General features: G+C 39.0%; 1 protein-coding gene across 12 annotated transcripts in view; it reads left to right on the plus strand.

The window, feature by feature from the left end:
* EBF3 (EBF transcription factor 3) overlaps positions 1 to 20,014 on the plus strand; it is a 196,688-nt gene that overhangs the window by 138,677 nt on the left and 37,997 nt on the right. For 8 of the 12 annotated variants that reach the window (XM_048506438.1, XM_048506439.1, XM_048506443.1 and 5 more), the window contains 2 exons: positions 637 to 770; positions 1,290 to 1,416. In XM_048506438.1, coding sequence (XP_048362395.1) covers positions 637 to 770; positions 1,290 to 1,416 — 261 coding nt within the window. The remainder of the gene's footprint in view (positions 1 to 636; positions 771 to 1,289; positions 1,417 to 20,014) is intronic. The other 4 variants (XM_048506444.1, XM_048506448.1, XM_048506446.1 and 1 more) reach the window with 1 other exon arrangement.

Here is a 20,014-nt window from a genome sequence, read left to right on the forward strand (position 1 = left end):
AGGTCAAGTAAATGGCTCAGGGATTCATGTCGACAAACAATATTAGATGTAAAATGTGTACCTTTGGCAAAAGTATTAATATAGTGCTTTTGATTTTTTTCCTGATGAAAAGTGAAAAGTGGTAATTATGGAGTGACAGAGGAAAATGAAGTTTTGAACCAAAAGGCAAAGTTCGCAGATGAAAAAAAAAAACACCCCAACCCAATTAGCTGCTTATGAGGAATCGAAATTCTGAGCATTTGCTCTTCCATCTCTCTCAACAATCTCTTGATTGACTCTGCTTAGATCTGCACAGCAAAGCAGATAAATCGACATGCCACACACATGTGATGCTTAATCATTCGTAATAGCCATATTTGCCCTGACACATAATTTGCTGTATCAAGCCATTTCCCCCCTTTTCTCACTAGTATTCTGCTGCTTGGCCTTTGCTTTGTACAACATTTTAATAATTTGCTTTAAATACATCAACACACTGATATATGATTGCCTCTTTGTATGCCTCCTGGAGGGATCGTGTACTCTCTTCCTACTGTGCTTTGCATGGTTTGTCATTGGGAAAAGAAAAAGAAAGAAAAAACCCTCTGATGTCAGAAAAGAAGAAAAACTAAGTTCTTGATTTTCTTCTTGTACAAGCAGCCACTCCATGTATAAAGGCCATCAGCCCCAGTGAAGGATGGACCACTGGTGGAGCCACGGTCATCATCATCGGAGACAACTTCTTCGATGGCTTGCAAGTTGTATTTGGAACAATGTTGGTCTGGAGTGAGGTAAGATGTACTTATTGGGTTGTTGTAAGCTTAGTTCCCCCTTTCCCATCCCACCAAGAAAGGTTTTATGAGCTGTTATTAGATTATTGCCATGACATGAGATTTTATTCAAAGTTTTTGGATCATGAATTCCCATATGGCAGTAGACTAAACACAGGGAAATATGCATGAGGCATTTCATGGCCCTCTAGTGGAAACCTGCTGTAGGAAGCCTCCAGATACAATTGGGCAATTTTAAAAAAAAATTGCTAGAAGCAGGTTTAAGGAAACATGTGGAGGCAATCTTCATATGAATGATGCCCTGTGGCCTTTCCTGGAAACTAAAACCAAGGATCATTTGCAGGTATTTTCATTTTAAAAAGCTAGCAATAACCCAATCTTGTGTGTGACAGCAAGACAGGAGCACTTTGATAGGAAGGTCCAATTTAGATTCATTTTACTAATCATATCCAACTGATGTGTGATACTATCACTAAATCTTGATTGGAATTATGTTTACTGTGTGATTTTTTTTTATAGCTGATAACACCCCATGCCATCAGAGTTCAGACCCCACCACGGCACATTCCTGGAGTTGTTGAAGTAACTCTCTCCTATAAATCTAAACAATTTTGTAAAGGTGCTCCTGGACGGTTCGTCTATACTGGTAATTTTTTTTTTGCTATGTCTAAACTGTACCTTCTATACCTTAATGATGCAGGGAATTAAAAGATTAGAATTTCATGCTGGTATGTTCACACTGGTGAATTTGTCAGCCACTACAGAGTGATTAAGTAGTGATGGATCATTTTCAAAATGTATCTGTAACTTCACGAAAGTAAGCCTAGTGTCAGGTAACTACATTTCTTAAGATACTTTTTTTACATTTTATGTTACAATTTCTGTCTTGTTTACATCCAAGAGTATCCAGTATGCAGTCTGAAATGTTAGATTTGTACTTAAATTCTGCAAACATGTATTTTACATCTCACAGTATGTACACACACACATACGCATCAACAACATGATCTTGGATAAACTCTTCAGAGCATCAGATTTCCTTTTTAAAACTTTTAAAAACTTTTAAAATTAGTCCTCCTGAGTGAGTGCAGCCATATTTGTGGGGAAGGATTCACTGAGAGCTCAGTACAGTCATTTCCCCTAGTAATACTATTGCAAATACAGCTTGTGTAAGTTGCAAAAAAAGTTGCTTTGACCTGGATAGCCCAGGCTAGCCCACTCAGAAACTAAGCAGGATCAGCCCTGGTTAGTATTTGGGTGGAAAACCGCCAAGATCACAAAGTGTTGCTATGCAGAGGTAGGCAAGGGCAAACTACCCCAACTCCTGCCTTGAAAAGTTTATGGGGTCACCATCGCTTGGTTGTGACTTGACAGCAAAAAAAATTAAAATGTTGCAAAACAAGGCAACAATTGGAGGAACAGAAGGCGTGCATGGTTTTCCAATCTGTGTGAAGATCAGCATCCAATTTTTCCTTCACCTACAGTTAGGTGGCCTTGGCTAGCTGAATCTTATCAGATCTCAGAAGCTAAGCAGGATTGGCCTTGGTTGGCGCTTGGATGGGATTCCTCCAAGAAAGGCCAGAGTTGTTACACAGAGGTCATTGCAAACCACCTGAGTTTATTGCCTTAAAAACCCTATTAGGGTTGTTATAAATTGACTGCAAACTTTCATGGCACCAAAGGGAGGAAGGGTGATGAAGACATGGTCTACTGAGCCCTATGAAAATTCCCTCTGTATCTTATCAATGCGAAAGTGGATCATATACAAAGTTTGTAGTCCTTATGATTTGAAGCAGAAAATGAAAAGACCCTAAAAGTTGTACAAGGTGCAACTTTTGCCTGATAGGCATGGGAATGTACACATGGGCTGTGAATATACTTATTTAAACACCTTGTCATCATGTAGAAAAGTTATCCAATCTATTCTAAACCTCAGTAGAAGTATAATTTGTGCTTAGTTTCTTATCTTAAATGTTGTTGAAAGTGGACTTATATTAGAGCCTATTTCAATCTCCATTGTTCATGTACAACATGGCCCTGCATACTCCAATAAGATCAGTCAGACATGAAACTTGGCAGTAAAGGTTACAAACAGACAATTATATATTGGTGTATTTTTAGTGTCTATAGTGTTAAAATCTGCTAGAGATAAGAAATAAGCTAAATCCTTTGTCATTTGAAATATTTTTGCCATCTAATTCATATTCAATAATTTGGGCATTTAAAAAAAATCTTGGAAACATAATGGACTGAAAAGATGAATATGAACTGTACTCATTTACTAATACTTTCTGCTGACAATTTTATCTGTAAGATCATATAAACAATGAATATATCCATTGTTATACTGCTAATATATATGGTGAACTATATGTTAATCAAGCATCTGTGTGCTAATTTGCAGTGATGTTAGGAAATTAGTATTTCATTGAAGTTGAAAATGTGTCTAAAAAGCTTTTCATAGTTCCCATTGTATTAACAGTTGATCCTGAGTAATCAGTTGACTCTGATAAAATTATTCCAGATTAATAGGCTTATTTCTAAGTCAAAAGTATATTCACTAACATGGTACAGTAGTTTTGTGGGTCTGTGTAATGAAATAAAACATATGATTAATCGTTGGAAGCACCCCATTACGTAATGCCCTCTATGTACATTCTGAAGTGGTACCCTCAAGAGAATTGTAACATTTCAGCTAATACACATTTGAATTGTGTCCAAGACCCTTTCAGGGAATTATTCACAATGAAGTGACAACATGAACCTTGCCTTCCTAAGTTCCATGAACGTGATTGCTAAATCTCTCCATGTGTGCCATCTTGAAATTCTCTGTGCTGGCATGACATATGTAATGAGTACAATAGAACATTTAATACATGGTAGAGCTAATAATTGATGATAACATTGTATGTATCTTTATTATAAGGGAGCAAGTTCAAGATGATAATACAGGTCTCTGATATAATGACATATTTAAGGATTTTTCTCTTTTCTTTCAACCTAAACTCCCAACGTAGTTCTACCATACTGGACAAACCTGAGCACATGCTCTACAAATATTGGTTGCTGCCCAACACAAAATCATATATGTCTTACCAATTGAAATAAGTATGTTTAAGTACATCTCTGTGTTCAATTATGGCTGTAGATCATGTAGAGATGGAAGTGCCATCTTTAGGTAAGCTGAGATCTTAGGGGTGTTTTATCATCTAGCCACATCCTATTCTAACTTTTAAAGAATCCTGTTCTTGACTTTCATAATAATGTAAGAAATAATAGTGCCTGCAATAACACTTAATTGCCAATTATCAGAGGAGCTGAAGAGCAACTGAGATGAAACATTTTTAAACCTCGAATCTATGAACAAGTGGCAGGTCAGTCATAAGAACATAAGAACATAAGAACAAGCCAGCTGGATCAGACCAGAGTCCATCTAGTCCAGCTCTCTGCTACTCGCAGTGGCCCACCAGGTGCCTTTGGGAGTTCACATGTAGGATGTGAAAGCAATGGCCTTCTGCGGCTGTTGCTCCCGAGCACCTGGACTGTTAAGGCATTTGCAATCTCAGATCAAAGAGGATCAAGATTGGTAGCCATAAATTGACTTCTCCTCCATAAATCTGTCCAAGCCCCTTTTAAAGCTATCCAGGTTAGTGGCCATCACCACCTCCTGTGGCAGCATATTCCAAACACCAATCACACGTTGCGTGAAGAAGTGTTTCCTTTTATTAGTTCTAATTCTTCCCCCCAGCATTTTCAATGAATGCCCCCTGGTTCTAGTATTGTGAGAAAGAGAGAAAAATTTCTCTCTGTCAACATTTTCTACCCCATGCATAATTTTATAGACTTCAATCATATCCCCCCTCAGCCGCCTCCTCTCCAAACTAAAGAGTCCCAAACGCTGCAGCCTTTCCTCATAAGGAAGGTGCTCCAGTCCCTCAATCATCCTCGTTGCCCTTCTCTGCACTTTTTCTATCTCTTCAATATCCTTTTTGAGATGTGGTGACCAGAACTGAACATAGTACTCCAAGTGTGGTCGCACCACGGCTTTATATAAGGGCATGACAATCTTTGCAGTTTTATTATCAATTCCTTTCCTGATTATCCCCAGCATAGAGTTTGCCTTTTTCACAGCTGCCATACATTGAGTTGACATTCCCATGGAACTATCAATTAAGATGCCCAAATCCCTTTCCTGGTCTGTGACTGATAGCACTGACCCCTGTAGCGTGTATGTGAAGTTTGGATTTTTTGCCCCTATGTGCATCACTTTGCTACATTGAACTGCATTTGCCATTTCTTAGCCCACTCACCTAATTTATCAAGGTCCGCTTGGACCTCCTCGCAATCCTTTGTGGTTCTCACCACCCTACATAATTTGGTATCATCTGCAAACTTGGCCACCACGCTACCCACCCCTACTTCCAGGTCATTTATGAATAGGTTAAAGAGCACTGGTCCCAATACGGATCCTTGGAGGACACCACTCCCCACATCTCTCCATTGTGAGAATTTCCCATTTACACCCACTCTTTGCTTCCTGTTTCTCAACCAGTTTTTAATCCATAGGAGGACTTCCCCTCTTATTCCTTCATTGCTGAGTTTTCTCAATAGTCTCTGGTGAGGAACTTTGTCAAAAGCCTTTTGGAAATCCAAGTAGACAATGTCCACTGGTTCCCCCTTATCCACATGCCTATTTACATCCTCAAAGAACTCTAGTAAGTTTGTAAGACAGGATTTGCCTCTGCAAAAGCCATGCTGACTCTTTCCCAGCAGGTTTTGCTTTTGTACATGTTTTATAATTTTATCTTTAATGACAGTCAAGAATCTTAGCTCTCTGCAAGGATCATTTGATGTCGAAGTAACTGTTGATTACCCTAAAATTTCATAGAGATAAATTATGAAGTTTGTATTATTAAATTTTCTTCAGATGTCTTTTCACCTATAGTGCAGTGGTAGTGGCTATGGGAAAACTGTTTCTGAAGATAACCAGGAAAAATGAAAATATGTGAAAATATGATATGCCTTTCACTACAGTGACACAGGTTTCTGGATTTTCTGGGTCTGTATGCTTATTCTAACTGTAATAGTTGATATGTTATTAGCTTCCAAGGCCTGGGTGTTTATGTACCTGGGAGTCCGTTCTGTAGCAAGTCACATGTAGCTTTGCTCAAGTCCTCAAGACTATTTATATTTATGTACATCTGTCTTTAATTTAAAAGCAACATTGATAATAATCCAGATTCTTTGGCTGGTATCAATACATATTTCCACTGACTTGTGCAAATACTAAAAAAAATCTGGTCTCAGTGGTCAGAATAGATAAGTATAATATATTGGACCTTTCTCTCTATGTAAACTTTCATAGTTTTACAGTGTTTAAAAGTCACATTCTCATAAAGATCAATTTATTCTTTGTCCCTTTCACCAGGAGTCATAGAAAATGTTAAAGAACGACATTTAAGTGAATCAAAGTTACTAAAACTGCTGTGGCTGCAATTAATTTACTGGAAGTATAAAACTAAAGAGTTACAAGACTACACATTTGAAATGCTTTTTAAGGAGCATGGAAGCCTATATGGCTACAGAAAGTAAGAGGAAGGGTGAGGTCAAAGCCTGTCTGACCTGGAAACTTTAGTCTGATTTGTATTGCCCCTAAATTGATGGGGACAATGAGATAATCATTGGAAATTACACTCCCCATTGAAAACTGAGCCAAACTTCACTGTATTTCACAATATGAAAATTATGTAGCCCCATAAGAGGGAGGGGCTGAATCCCCAGGGCATCTGTTTCTCATCAGTGTCCCACCATGCTTGCAGTCTGGCTTGGCTCTCTAACATTTAACCTTCTCAGCATGAGGTGGAACAAAGGGCAACAAGGCAGCAGAATAATGAAACAAGGGTGTAGTGTGGTATGGAAACTGCCTTCGCAAAATACAGAAGTTGAGACATTTAAATGATGTATATAAAAGTACCAGATTTAAAAACAAAACAGAAAACCACACACTCACACACTCTCAGACCTTATTAGTCATATATAGCAAGAGTGCTGTGCTGTTTCTCAGCAGGCTGAGATGAAGGTCTATTACCATCTATCCATGCCTTTTTGCCTGCTGCTTTCAACTATTGTAAAGATACAATTACCTTGGGAGATTGTGGCAGTTCAGTTGATTAGCATGGTGAATTAAAAGAATGAGTCACAAATGACATGTCCAACTCTTCTCTACTAGTCCTTGGTATTCCCAGTATACCTCACCCTTGTTGTAGGAAGGTCAAAAATTAGAGAGAAATAACAGTTTTCAAGCAGCTAGCACTTAGGAGCAGAATTAACAATCATTCTGTATGTAATAGCTAGTTAGTAAATTGCCTTCCAGACTGTAAAATGCAATATAAACTGGTGGGCACCTAAAATTAAATTAATGAGATATTTGCCGCATTTAAAAGTGAACAGTGCAAATTAATAATTGAGTGTAGTACTTGTTTTAATATTTGTCAAGTAGTGTATCATTGGCTTGTTTAATGACAATTAAAATAGTTCTTACCTGAAAAAATTCTTGGCACATTTAAATTAAGCAGCTTTTTGCAGGTTAGATTCATCATTTTACTTGCTAGCAGTCATTGAAGGTTCTTAAATTGAATATCTGAGATTACTTTTTAATTAGATTATGAGCATTGCAATGTTATTTGATTAAGGCAAATTGTGATTTGTATGCTTCTAAGTGGAATTCCGTTACAGTCAGTATTTTTAAACTCACATCTTAAAACGGGAGGAATTATTATGGGTGGTATCTTTAAAAAAACCATAGCTCCTGTATGCAGATGTGGGTGCAGGCATACCACCACTTTCTTGGAATGCATACTGCACAGCAGTTTTCCAGCATTTAGAAGAAAATCTTGTCAACAGATTTTCATCTGCTACAGTTTGCATATATGTCTTTTAATTCATACTTTTTTTCACCCAAGTATTTTGCTTAATTCCTCTTCAATTTGACTAACTTTGGCTTATGAAAAAACAAATTGCAGAGTTCAGGGTTTTAACATGCCATCTGCAGTACACTAAATTCAGTTGAAACAACAAGAGTATTTAGACTAAACACTCAGAAAAGTCTGAATGGCAAATAATATAAAAACCATTCCTGTGTCTGCAATACATTCATTAATTGTGAGAATGCAAACAATTATTTCTGTACAAACATTTGCATTCAGCCTCAGACGTGTGAAACATGTAATCACTTCCTTTGACAGAATATTCAGGGGAAAAATGTTACATTGCACTCCCACATTTGGTCAATATCACAGAGAGAGAAAAATCTTTCTAGTCAAAATATATTGTTGTTCTGAATCTTTGAAGTGGGTAACTGTTTTGCCTATCTGTATCTACAGGAGATTCTGTACAGGCCAAATATAATGGGTTCAGGCCCTTCCCACAGAACTCGCTCCCCAAATGATTCTGACCCATTATATTTGCCTGAACCCGAAAGTTGCTAAATTAATGATTTTTCCTTTAATTTGGGCTTCAAACACTTCCTGCTTGCCTTTGCAAACTACGGCAAGCAGGAAGTATTCTATGCCCAAACCTTTCTGTCCACCATTATGGTGGATTCTCCAGGTAGCCGCCATGTTGCGCCAGTAGGTAGGGGAGATTCTTAGGTGGGGAATTCTCAGTTGCGCGGTTTCCATGGAAATACTATGTTTCCTCTCCTGCCTTCTGCCAGGATCACAGCAATCCCAGCTGGCCCCTGCACTCTCTGTGCAAACAGCAGCACAGGCAACGTGGGTTCATGTAACCCATTTCAGTTTCCTATGCAGAATTAGCCTATGTTAGCTAATTTAAACCATTTAGCTTACTTCACCCTCTGAAACTATTTCAATAGGAGTGTGCAAAAATTATTTTTGTATTTTTTTTATTCAGGTGTATTGTACCTGAAAATATTCTCTGGGTTTTTTGGGGGGAAGGGGAAATCAAAAATGTTGGTGTCCATTATTCTGGTTGCTGGAAGGAGTTTAACAGTACAGCCACCAAAATTTTATGGGAGCTGATAGAGCCTATCGTTTAAATAACTGCCAAATTTCATGTAAATTGGACCAAGAGGTCCAATTCTGTGAACTGGGTGCTCCCAACTATCTTCCATTATTTCCCATTATTTGAAAACTCTCCAAGCTGCTTCCAGGACAAAGGCCACACCTACAAGCCGCAATCACTTGTCAAACATCTCTCATGGAAAACCAGCAACATGCCCAGCAGAACAATTGTAGAACCCAGTAGTCCTTCTAGACCCACAAGTCAATGTGCCAAGCCAAATAGAACCAATCAAACCAGAGAAATTTTTCCAGTTGAGGGGTACTTTTGCAAGCCCAGCAGAGTACAGAAGCCCAACACAGTGCTACTCTGGCAGCATATGCTCATTAGGATCAAAATCAAACCACAGAATCTCTGAAGTGGAAACTAAAGGTTTGGGGACAGCTTTACAGATGCCCAGCAGAATCCAGTGGCACTTTAAACCCAACAGAAGTAATGTCAAACTCGAGAATCACAACAGAACAAATCCAATCTGGCAGAGAAAAAGAAACTCTTGAAACTTAGGCCGTTTCCGCACGGCCCATTTATGACGGCCTGGGGGCGCCAAAAAAGGCGCCCCCAGGCCGCCGTTCGCACAGGCGCCGCTGCTGCAATGCAGCAGCTGCGACCTGACTCTTCTTCTCTCCCCCCAGGGCGGCGTCAAGCCGCCCTAAACAACAAGCCGCCCTAAACAACCCTTTAAAGGGTTGTTGTTGGGGAGGGAGCGTCTTCCCTGCGGCGCGGTGTGAACCGCGCTGCCGGGAAGACGCTGTCTCCCGTCTCCGCCCCACTCACGGTGTCCTCCTCGTCGCCTGCGGGGCGTCGCAGCCCCGCCCACACTGTCCTCCGACCACTGTCCTCCACACTGTCTTCCGACCTTCCGTCTGCCGGCCTCCGCTTTGCCCGTTCGCATGCTTGCATGCGAACGGGCTTCCGCCCCCACGCCGCTCGCACTCTTGGCGGCGTGGGGGCGGAAGGAGGCCGTGCGGAAACGGCCTTACAAACAGACTTGAAATAGATGTAAGGAGCTTGGAAGGCTGATAGAAACAGTGGGAAGACACAGAAACAAAGGGAAACAAACATAGAAAAATGGGGGAGGGGTGAGAAAAAACAGTATTCCTGTATTTTTCAGGACCATTTTTTCAGAATTCTGAAAAATCCTGGTTATATTTGGAATGATGAATGTATCAAAAAAAATACTGATATAGCATTTTATGGGTATATTTTCAATTTAGTTTTATCTGAATGCACATCCCTAGATTTCAAGCTTCAAGTGTTTTAAGGATCTTTTGTATGAATTCCGGTTTGCTTTTGTCAATGGGGCTGCTGCACTATGTTCAAAGTCAATAGCTCCCTTCTATCACAGCCAATACAAACTAGCTGTCTCATAGGTCAGTGCTCTTTAAACAAATTACTTGTATCCACAGAGCAAATGATTGTTAATTGCCTCCCACAAATCATACTATTTTTACTATGTTAAACTAAATGCTAATGCCTTAGTTAAATTCAGACCACCTGATTATTTCTTGTACATATTCAGTTATAATTCTTAACCACAGAACTTTGTCATCATGAAAAATTGGTAACAGAATGCAGATAGTGAACGATTAACCTTTGTTTCCTGGAACTTAAAAAAAGAATATTTATTGTCACATTTGACATTCGTAGCAGTTTTAATCTATATGCAATACTTTCTTTTTGACTATTTCATTGTCGAAACGTACCTCATTGCTTATGTATCGATCAGACCTTGAGATAATATTAGTTGTCAGGAGGACAGACGTCCTAGTCTTCCTATAAGGATGGCTGCTTCAAATATGTCCTTCAAAGCAGTCTTTAAAAAAATGAAACTCTATAACTTTACCATCTTAAAATTAAAAAAAATAACATACCTAATGTAAGCATATTTTATAAAATGTGATGGGGAATAAAGCATTCTGTTTAGTGCTGTTTTGCCTTGCAGTTCTATACTCGGTCCAAAAAGCATTTTCATTAGACCAGCAGTAATGAAGATTTAAAAAATTGATTTGATAACCTGTCATGGTGACAGTATGTTAAGATTGCATAAAACGGCTCATTTAAAACCACTGTAGTTCCAATAAGTATAACATGGTCATTGTTGTCCCCTTTCTTTTCTGTCTCAGAGGAGACCAGAAGAATGAGACATACCATTTGTGCTATTGCACAAGTAGACTATTTGTTCTAATCAGTGACACCCATTTACTAGAATTGCTTAAAATGAACTATACCTCATACAGAAATCGCACATTTAGAGTGTTCCATTCATCATCTGAAAATTGAGGGCCAGTAAACTTTTCTGTTCCTCCAGCGGGATCATAGACATGCATCAAAATGTTAAAAAATGATTGGTGAGAGAGAACTGTCGCCCATTTATCAAAGAAAAGGAACATTATTTGCTAATTTCCCAACCAAGGCAGTGACAGGGTGCTTCGTCTTTAGACCCGTGGTGACCAACATGGCCTTTTTGTTATTAGTACAAGTCAAGCGCTTTTTGGCTGTTGCTAACAAGACACATTTGTCTATCATCAGAGAGTGCTTTATTTTTTTTCCAAGTAGCTGTGACCAAAGTCTGATCTCTGCATCATGACTGGCTTTACTTCTCCAGGTTGTGGCAGCACTGGGTAAAGGAAGAACTGATAAATCACAGAGTTTCTGCATCAAGGTGAAGTTATTGACTGTGTGGTACCAAACTGGCAAAATGTAGCAGCAAGGGGATAATAATTCATCTTCCTCACTCCCACCCAAAAGGACAAAAGGGTCACTTGCTCACTAAAACGTATTCATTTGAACAAATGCAAAATACCTTTTATTTGTTTTCGCAGAGATATTGTTAGAAGTTATTTCTTCTCCCTTTATTGTGCTATAAAGTTATCTGAACAGAACTGAAACCTTTAATGGCATTCAAATAACAACAATACATGCTTTTAAAAGATAGAAATTTATGAAAGAGCATATTTACAATATAAAATTATCTATTTTATGTAGCCCATTTGAAAAACCGTCTATTAAACATCAAAGAGTTAAAATTTATTTTTAGATTGTTTTAGACATTCAACCATGCTTGGGTTAAAACTATTTTTCAAAGTTTTTGAGATCATCCAGGGCTTTCCATTTATACAAATTAAACATGAATGAAGCACAAAAAGCTATTGTTGAAAATTTACATACAATTCCATAATTGTGAATGAAGTTGTTATGTAAGCACCCAAAAGTTCAGTGGTTAAATCTCAAAATCTATTAAATTGTTTATAGCCTGGAATCTGGAAACCAATTTTGATTCCCCATTCCTTCACATAAGTGGTGTACCGTAATCTGGTGAACTGGATTTGTTTCCCCACTTCTACGTATGAAGCCTGCCAGGTTACCTTGGGCTAGTCTCAGAACTTTCTCAGCTCCACCCACCTCACAAGGTGTCTATTGTGGGGAGAGGAAGGGAAGGAGCTTCTAAGCTGCAGGAGGGAAAAGTGCGGTATAAATCGAGACTGCACTTCTCTTCTTCTCTATTTACTGATTTGAACACTTTTACTTTCTTTCATACAATTCAGTTGACACCATTAATATACAATAAAGAAATAAAACAGGCTGTAATCATGAAATCAGCTGAGGCAAAAACTATCTTTAAGATCAGTTTTTCCTCTGTCTTCGATTAATTCTACAGAACTCAATGGGAGTCATTGGGATCCATTCTGCTACACTGTCTATATAAGCCAAATATTAGTATAGTGTAGTGATTAAAGTGTCAGACTAGACTGAATCTTCTCTCTGCCATGGCAGCCTGTTCAGTGTCCTTGGGTTAGTCGTACTCTCTCAGCACAACCTACCTCACAGGGGTGTTGTTGGGATGATAAAATAGAGGACAGGGGAAGGATGTCGAAAGCTGTTTTACCTCATTGGGTAAAAAGCAGGGTATAAATATCTAAACAAGCAAAGATTATTGTATTAGCATGAGACAAATAGATGAAACTCAGGAGTTAAGTTTATATATGACTAGCAAAATTATTGTCATTGTGAGTTGGGTCTGTGTGTGAGATGGAGAAGGGGTTCGTATGTGAGGAGAACCCTTGGAAGATCTCAGGGTGATTTGGTATTATACTTTGTGCAAAAATGCATTCCATCCCCTAGGAGGCCTCTCATTGCAGCCTATGTCGTGCAGCCGGTGTCAGTTGAAGGGCAGATTTTGCATTCGCTGCATTGTCTTGCAATCCAGGGTTAATTTCCCCACATAAGTGAATGGCAACCATCACTAATATGGACAGCAATAAAAGGATGGTTTGGGAAATACAATTAGAGCAGATGGCAAAATCTGCCTGTGACAAATTCCACCCTTTGACATTCAGACCTGCTCATAACTGCATAACAGTGTCCCGACATCTACAAACCCTCACCCTGTTTCTTTGTCATGCTAGAGTGTGACGGAGTCTTGTGTACAGATTTTGTTCTATCTAGACACCAGAACTTAAGGCAGGTGTATAAATAAGATTGTTCAAAAGCTATGGAGAAAATAAAAATGAATGGTTGAGCATCTTGGGACAAATGAGATTTTGGGCTTCAAGAACTTCCTTGGGCCTTGGAGAAAGACTCTTTCTGCCTCTTTTCATGCCCTCCAGTTCTAAACCATGCTTCATGTACTACTCAAAAGACTTGTTAGTTGTGGACAACTTAGCACTGGGCTTTTGAGTTTGTTTTTTGTCTTTACTGTGTTTTAGATTTGTGTGATCCAGTTGGCACTAGGGCATGTCCAGATTACTGCTGGCTTATGTAGTTGGAGAAGCTATTTCTTCATTGCACAGGCATATCTGGTTCAACATGACATCTTTTTCATCAGGAATGATCCATTGAATGCACTGAGGCTTAGTTTTGAATAAACATGGATAAGATTGTTCTGTGTAGCATTCCTTTCTGTTTTAAAACTATTAGGAACTGCAGGTTCAGGCTGGATATTTGACATTGTGTTTTGCAAACAATCTCCCACCACTAGCCCTCCCCACATTTTGGAATGCATCCTGATAAAGAATTCTGGTGGACTCAAAAGCTTGCTTACTACTTTGCTTTGTTCAAGTTAATCCTCATACAGCTGTTACTTTTTTTCATGATGAAATTGTAGCCACCTTATGGTGACCCCTTGTGGGTTTTTTAGGGCAACAAATATTCATAGGTGGTTTGCTATTGCCTGACTGTAGATATTCCTTGTTGGTATACCATCCAAATACTAACCAGGTCCAATCCTGCTTAGTTTCAGAGATCTGATGAGATTGGACTAGCCTGGGCTATTAAGATCAGGGCAGCTATTACATTATCTCAACTTATTTATTCCAATTCTGTAAAGCTTGGTGCTGCTTTTTTAGGTACCGTGTGTAGTGTGGCTTTGGATTGTCTTTACCTCTTGCCTTCCAAAAAGATGTACATAAAGTTGTTCTTTAAGTATTTCACTGAACTACTAGCTGATGCTGGGCTATACTCCAACCATCCCCAAAAGTGGGAGGAGTGTACAGGACCCCTCAAGCCTCCCATCCCCGCCACAGTAGAGGGGGAATCAGCCAAATCCCTGGGTGAAGAGGGTGGTCTTCACCAGATATGGGCATTGTCACTTTTAGAAAACAGAAAACATAAAGACTCCATAGATACGCTTGGTTTGTAGAGAAACAACTTTTCTTGCTGCTGTTACCTAATGCATCTCCAACTTTGCTCCTGAATTTCTTTCCCCTTGTTGATGGTTTTTTCCCAATTTTTTTTTTTGGGGGGGGGAGAATTTGAGCAGCAAGCATCTTGCCTGTCATTCCTAAACACCAGCAGCATTGCAATTCCATGGGATCTCAAAATGACTTGGGTCCAAGGAATTCCACAGCCCCTATCAGTAGCCCTGACTAGTTTAGATGATTGAAACTGGGAAAATGACACACCTAAGTCCTAATTTGGAACTAGATGCTTTTAATACTTGAAAAAAAATGTGAGAGATCCATTCATGGATCCCCTGTCTTCTAGTTTGGCCCTTCAACACTTTAAATGTTTAAATATTTTCATAGGTTTAAAACTTCATTTGATTTTATAGGCGTACTTATAAATATTTCAAACTACTTTGATTATTAATGTTCAAAAGCAGACAGCTTTCAATTACATCTTTGCCCATAGTTTACAAGAGATGCATAGTTTACAAGAGATGCATAGTAATAACAGAATGGAAGATCTCAACATTTGTGCCACAAAATAAGAGAGAAAAATGACATAGGCTTAAACTTTTTTCCCTGGTGGCTGTTACTATCTTTGATACATCTTGGTTCATCCTTTCACACTCCTGGGAAAGAGGGGGAAGTAAACAGAAAGACAGATAGAAATGTAAGGAAGAACAGTAGAATGGGAGAAAGAGATCAAAGGGTCAGGTATCATGTGAGAAATGGAAAGGACTGATGAGCAAAATAGATTGTGGAAATGTTCTGGATACAGAAATATAGCCAGAAGCATCTGGGTGGCATTTAGACCTGCTGTGATGAGACTGCCAGATTAAAAATCCTTAGCCCACATCCACAGGTTGCAGACCCATATCCTAGACCACAAAGCCTTATATCTAGAGAACAGTAAAGTTTCCAATTCCTTCTAAAGTAGAAGGCATTACTATTTCAACTTGGCAGGTTAGAACTTCAAAATATTTCAAGCACTTAGGATTGCAGGAAACTCCTTTTGCAAAGTACCAAACAGAGAAAAAACCCTCTTCTGTTGTTATGTGCATCCACATGTGGGTCAGGAACAGTTCAATCCTTAAAAAGTAGAAGGAATCTCTTTATTTAGTTATAGTACACATGGGAAGAGTAAGCACCAAATAAAGCCACAAATATGAAGGCAGACCATATAACTATGGCCCCTTCCACACATGCAGAATAATGCACTTTCAATCCACTTTCACAATTGTTTGCAAGTGGATTTTGCTATTCCACACAGTAAAATCCAGCTGCAAAGTGAATTGAAAGTGGGTTGAAAGTGCATTATTCCATATGTGAGGAAGGGGCCTATGATTTGCATTATTAAAATATATCTCAATTAGTGAAGCACCTTGGAGTATTTAATACTTAAAGTGTAACATAGTGTTTGCTGCAGTATTCATGTTTCTGTTTCATATTAGTAGTTTTATCATATTAGTAAAATGACAATTAAAATATATATTCTGTCGCATTAGTGAAATGTATTCACAAATACCAGGCTCTATTACATTAACATACACATTAAGCTGTGGTAGCTTCCTGCCACGATATAAACATTTATGATATTACACAATATTTCTTCCTCTTTTATCTTAGACATTCTCAAGTAGGCATAATTGTTTTTGTGTCATTAGCAATGTGTCATCTCTATGTAACAGTCTTAGTGGTGTCATCTACTATCCAGAATTCAGTCACCCATTGAAACATTTCTCTTTGGTTGTAGAATCAAGATGTTTCTATGATACAGAAGTCTGTGTAAATTATTATATTTTTAGTAAACATACATAGCAAAATATTTCCCAAAAAATCATTGGCAGCATATCAATTATTCATTTGCTCCCCTCAGCAAGCAGCTGATTAACACAATTGCCAGTTTCTAACATACCTTTTAATTGGAAGTGAAGTGCATGTTGACTACATGCATTAAGACATATTTATGTGTCATGTGGACCATATGATCATTCCGTGCATTCCATGCATACTTAGTATTTCACATGTCAAGTTGGAAAGCCAATAATTGACAGTAGGCTGTCTACTGTCTTAGTAAGGCTGGACTTAAATTAGAGCCCCATGTTACATGTATGTAACAACAGGTTGATGGCTGAAATAGGCCTCATTGTCAATAATTAATTACAGTAATAAGCAGCAGATGACACATATTCTGGTATATGTATTTGGAACCTTTATGTTGAGTTTACATGCATGTGTTATAACTTCGGGTGTAGGAATAAGTGGTTTTAGGGTGCTATGCTTTCCTTGAACAAAGGGTAAAACGGCAATGGTAAAGACAGCCATGTATGTTGCATTATCCAGCAATAATATGCAGTGGTTTCTGAGGCACCTGTACAATGAAACCTTCTGAACTGCCAGAACTGTGTACCCCATAGAACTGTGACTTCTTCAGTCTTGGACAGTAACAGTGGTACTGTCATCGTCCAATGCAGACATAACACTACAATCTCTTAACCATAGTTAAAAGATTGAGAACAGGCTTCAGACTTGTCGAAGGCTTTCACGGCCAGATTCAACTGGTTCTGGTGGGTTTTCCGGGCTGTGTGGCTGTTCCTAACAGAGAATTTTGTTCCTAACAGAGAAAAGTGATACACCTCTGAAGATGCCAGCCAGCCACAGATGCAGGCAAAACGTTAGGAACAAAATCCACCAGATCACGGCCACACAGCCCGGAAAACCCACCAGAACCAGGCTTCAGACTTGTTTACTTCCTTCCTGACACTAATGTTCTTCTTTCCATTGTTGCCTAAATAATGGATCAACATTCCCTGGCACTGATATTTACTGTAGTTAATGTTCTCTAGGTGTTCTCTTAACCAAAGTTTTTGGATCCATGTCAAACCTTCAAAATCCTGGCAAAACTGAAAATCATAGTTAAAGAAAACATATGGGCAGGATATAGAGGACAAGGATTCAGTCCCAAGATCAGCAATGTTTCATTTTTATTAGGCCTCCAAGAAGCTTTCTTAGGCTGCTGCCTTCCACACACTTTCCTGGAAGTAAACTCAGTAAATAAAATGTGATTTATTTTCAGATATTCCTACTTAGGAATGTTCCCTCAAAAACTCAAGGCCAAACTGCACATTATCTATGAGATCTGATTTTTCCCAGTGTTATAATTTCAATATTATTTGAAATTCTGAAAATTGGACAGTTTATTGTGCTCCCAATGATATCACTGAGAAGAGTGTGGTGAGGAACCCACTGTCCCCAGGTCAAACCCCAACAATCCCCTTACCCCTGTCCTGCTATTTTTTCCCCTTGTCAAAAATTTATGTGGCAGTAGCAGCAACTAGGAGTCTACTTTCCTCCCTGGTAACTGCTCCACTGAAATGACAGCATCCCAGTTTCCAGAGATTATGTGTCCCAGAGTTCTTTTTTGTCCTGCTGATGCTCAGAAGTTCAATTAACATTCTCTTTCAGGTAAAAGGCTTACACATTAATTTACTTTTTCTCCCTGATCCATAAGTGGTCCACATGTAAACAGCTTTAATGAACTGTGTTTGCATTCCGAGGTGGAACATTTCACCAAGACAGAATTGAACCATGGTAACCTCCAGCATAGGTAGCTATTAACTTCCCCACTCAGTCTTTAGCTGAAGCCATCAAAGCCACAAATGGGTTCTTTATGCAGAATTAAAGTAAAAAAAACCCCAAAACCCTGGAGTTCTGCCTTGGATTGAAAGAGATATTTTTCTTACTGCCAGTTCTCATTTTTCTGACATCCAGATGGCAAGTCTTCATTTCTGGAGTCTAACTGCATTAGCAGAAGAGTCTCTACAGCTTTCCTTGATAGGTTTAATGTTGGTACAAACAGGGTCTCATGATGTAATGTTAGAACAAATATGTAAGAACAGATCTGCAAGAAAACAAAACTCCAAATAATAAGATCAAAGGGGAAGGAGAAGTGGGAGAGATAGCATCCCTGTGACATAGAATAGGTTGCAGTGTGTCCCACTAAAACATTCTGCTCAGAGGGTAGAATATTGTCTGCTATCTGGAAGAACCAAATTTTTGCAATAAGAAAATGTTCCTTGTTCCCCCAGGCAGTATCCACTTCTGGAATGTAAAAATGCAGTTTTATCCCCTCAGGCGGGACCCCAATAAGGGCTGCACTTTAGGTAACTATTAACAGGTACAGTTTCTGCATCCAGATGCCACATCTGTGGGACCAAAGATAGACTTCACAGTGTATAATGAATGTATAATGAATAATGAACCAAAACCCAGGTGACACTCCTACAAATTTCTTCCTAAGAAAACCTGCCCCTCTAAAGCTACCAAGGCAGCTATTGCCCTGACAGAATAAGCCAACATACTCTAAAATCAAATTTTCCCTTGAGCATCCAGGATATGATTATCTTATAAGCCTTTCCCCCCAGTACAGCTCAATTCACACTTGCCACTTAAAGCATTTTTCAGCCCCTTTCCTACTGAATAGATCATATTTACTAAAAAAAGGCATTTCTAAATGCACAAGTATCAAAACTCTGATGTGAAAAATAAACAGGTAACTATAAATGTGATTGTACTGGGTTTCTGTGCTGGTGAAGCAATAAGACTGACTTAAAATACAGATCAATTTCTTTGTGCTTTACAGTACATGTGTAATTTTGATACAGGTTCTAATTGAAATAGTTGCCACTTCTGCCTAGGATGGTTAGTTACATGAAGGTCGAACCTTAACCACCATCTAACATCTAATCTATCTCAATGTTTTTGGCTATGGAGAATGAGTTTAAGATACAAGAAAGGGAGAACTATTTCTTGAAACCTAAGAGAAGTTGGACAGATATGAAGATAACTATTCTTGCAGCTCCTGTTCTTTGTAAAAATATGTGTGTGCACAAACACACACACACATGTCTTTTTGAGCTGGGGGTGCAGGCACACCTCCAGATCTTATCCACTGCTATGTCCTTTAAGAATCTGCAAGTTTGCAGATGAAGAAATAGAGAATCCTTAACCTCTGATCCCAGAATTTAATGTAGGGCTCAAACCCCTATCCCCATGGGGTACTGGTACGGAGTACTTTCTGTGGTCATGCCTGAAGAATCCTTCTGCCTCTTTGCTTGCTAGGCTACACCTTGACTACGCTGCAAAAAAGCCTGCCATATATTGTTACACATCCTGTTGGCTGATTCTCTGTGGGAGGCTGGAAATGTATTTCAACCCTGAAGGTATTACCTGAAGTGTGAAGGTGAGAGAGAGATACCAAATAATAACAGGACACTATTAACAGGGGAGCTTTGTCAGATCCCTCAGGGTGGTTTGCCAGTACTAATGAACCTGCAGTATCAAGGAACTACACTTTCACCTTCTGCAAGGCCTTCTGCAAATGCCAATCTCCAAATAGGCAAAGTCAACAATTGCCCATACATGGGCCTTCTCCAGTGTAGCCCCAACTTGTAGAACAGCCTGCCACTCTCCTGACTTTCCTTAAACGATGCAAAATGAATT

Source organism: Sphaerodactylus townsendi, linkage group LG08 (genome assembly GCF_021028975.2).
Source record: "Sphaerodactylus townsendi isolate TG3544 linkage group LG08, MPM_Stown_v2.3, whole genome shotgun sequence".
NCBI lineage: Eukaryota > Metazoa > Chordata > Lepidosauria > Squamata > Sphaerodactylidae > Sphaerodactylus > Sphaerodactylus townsendi.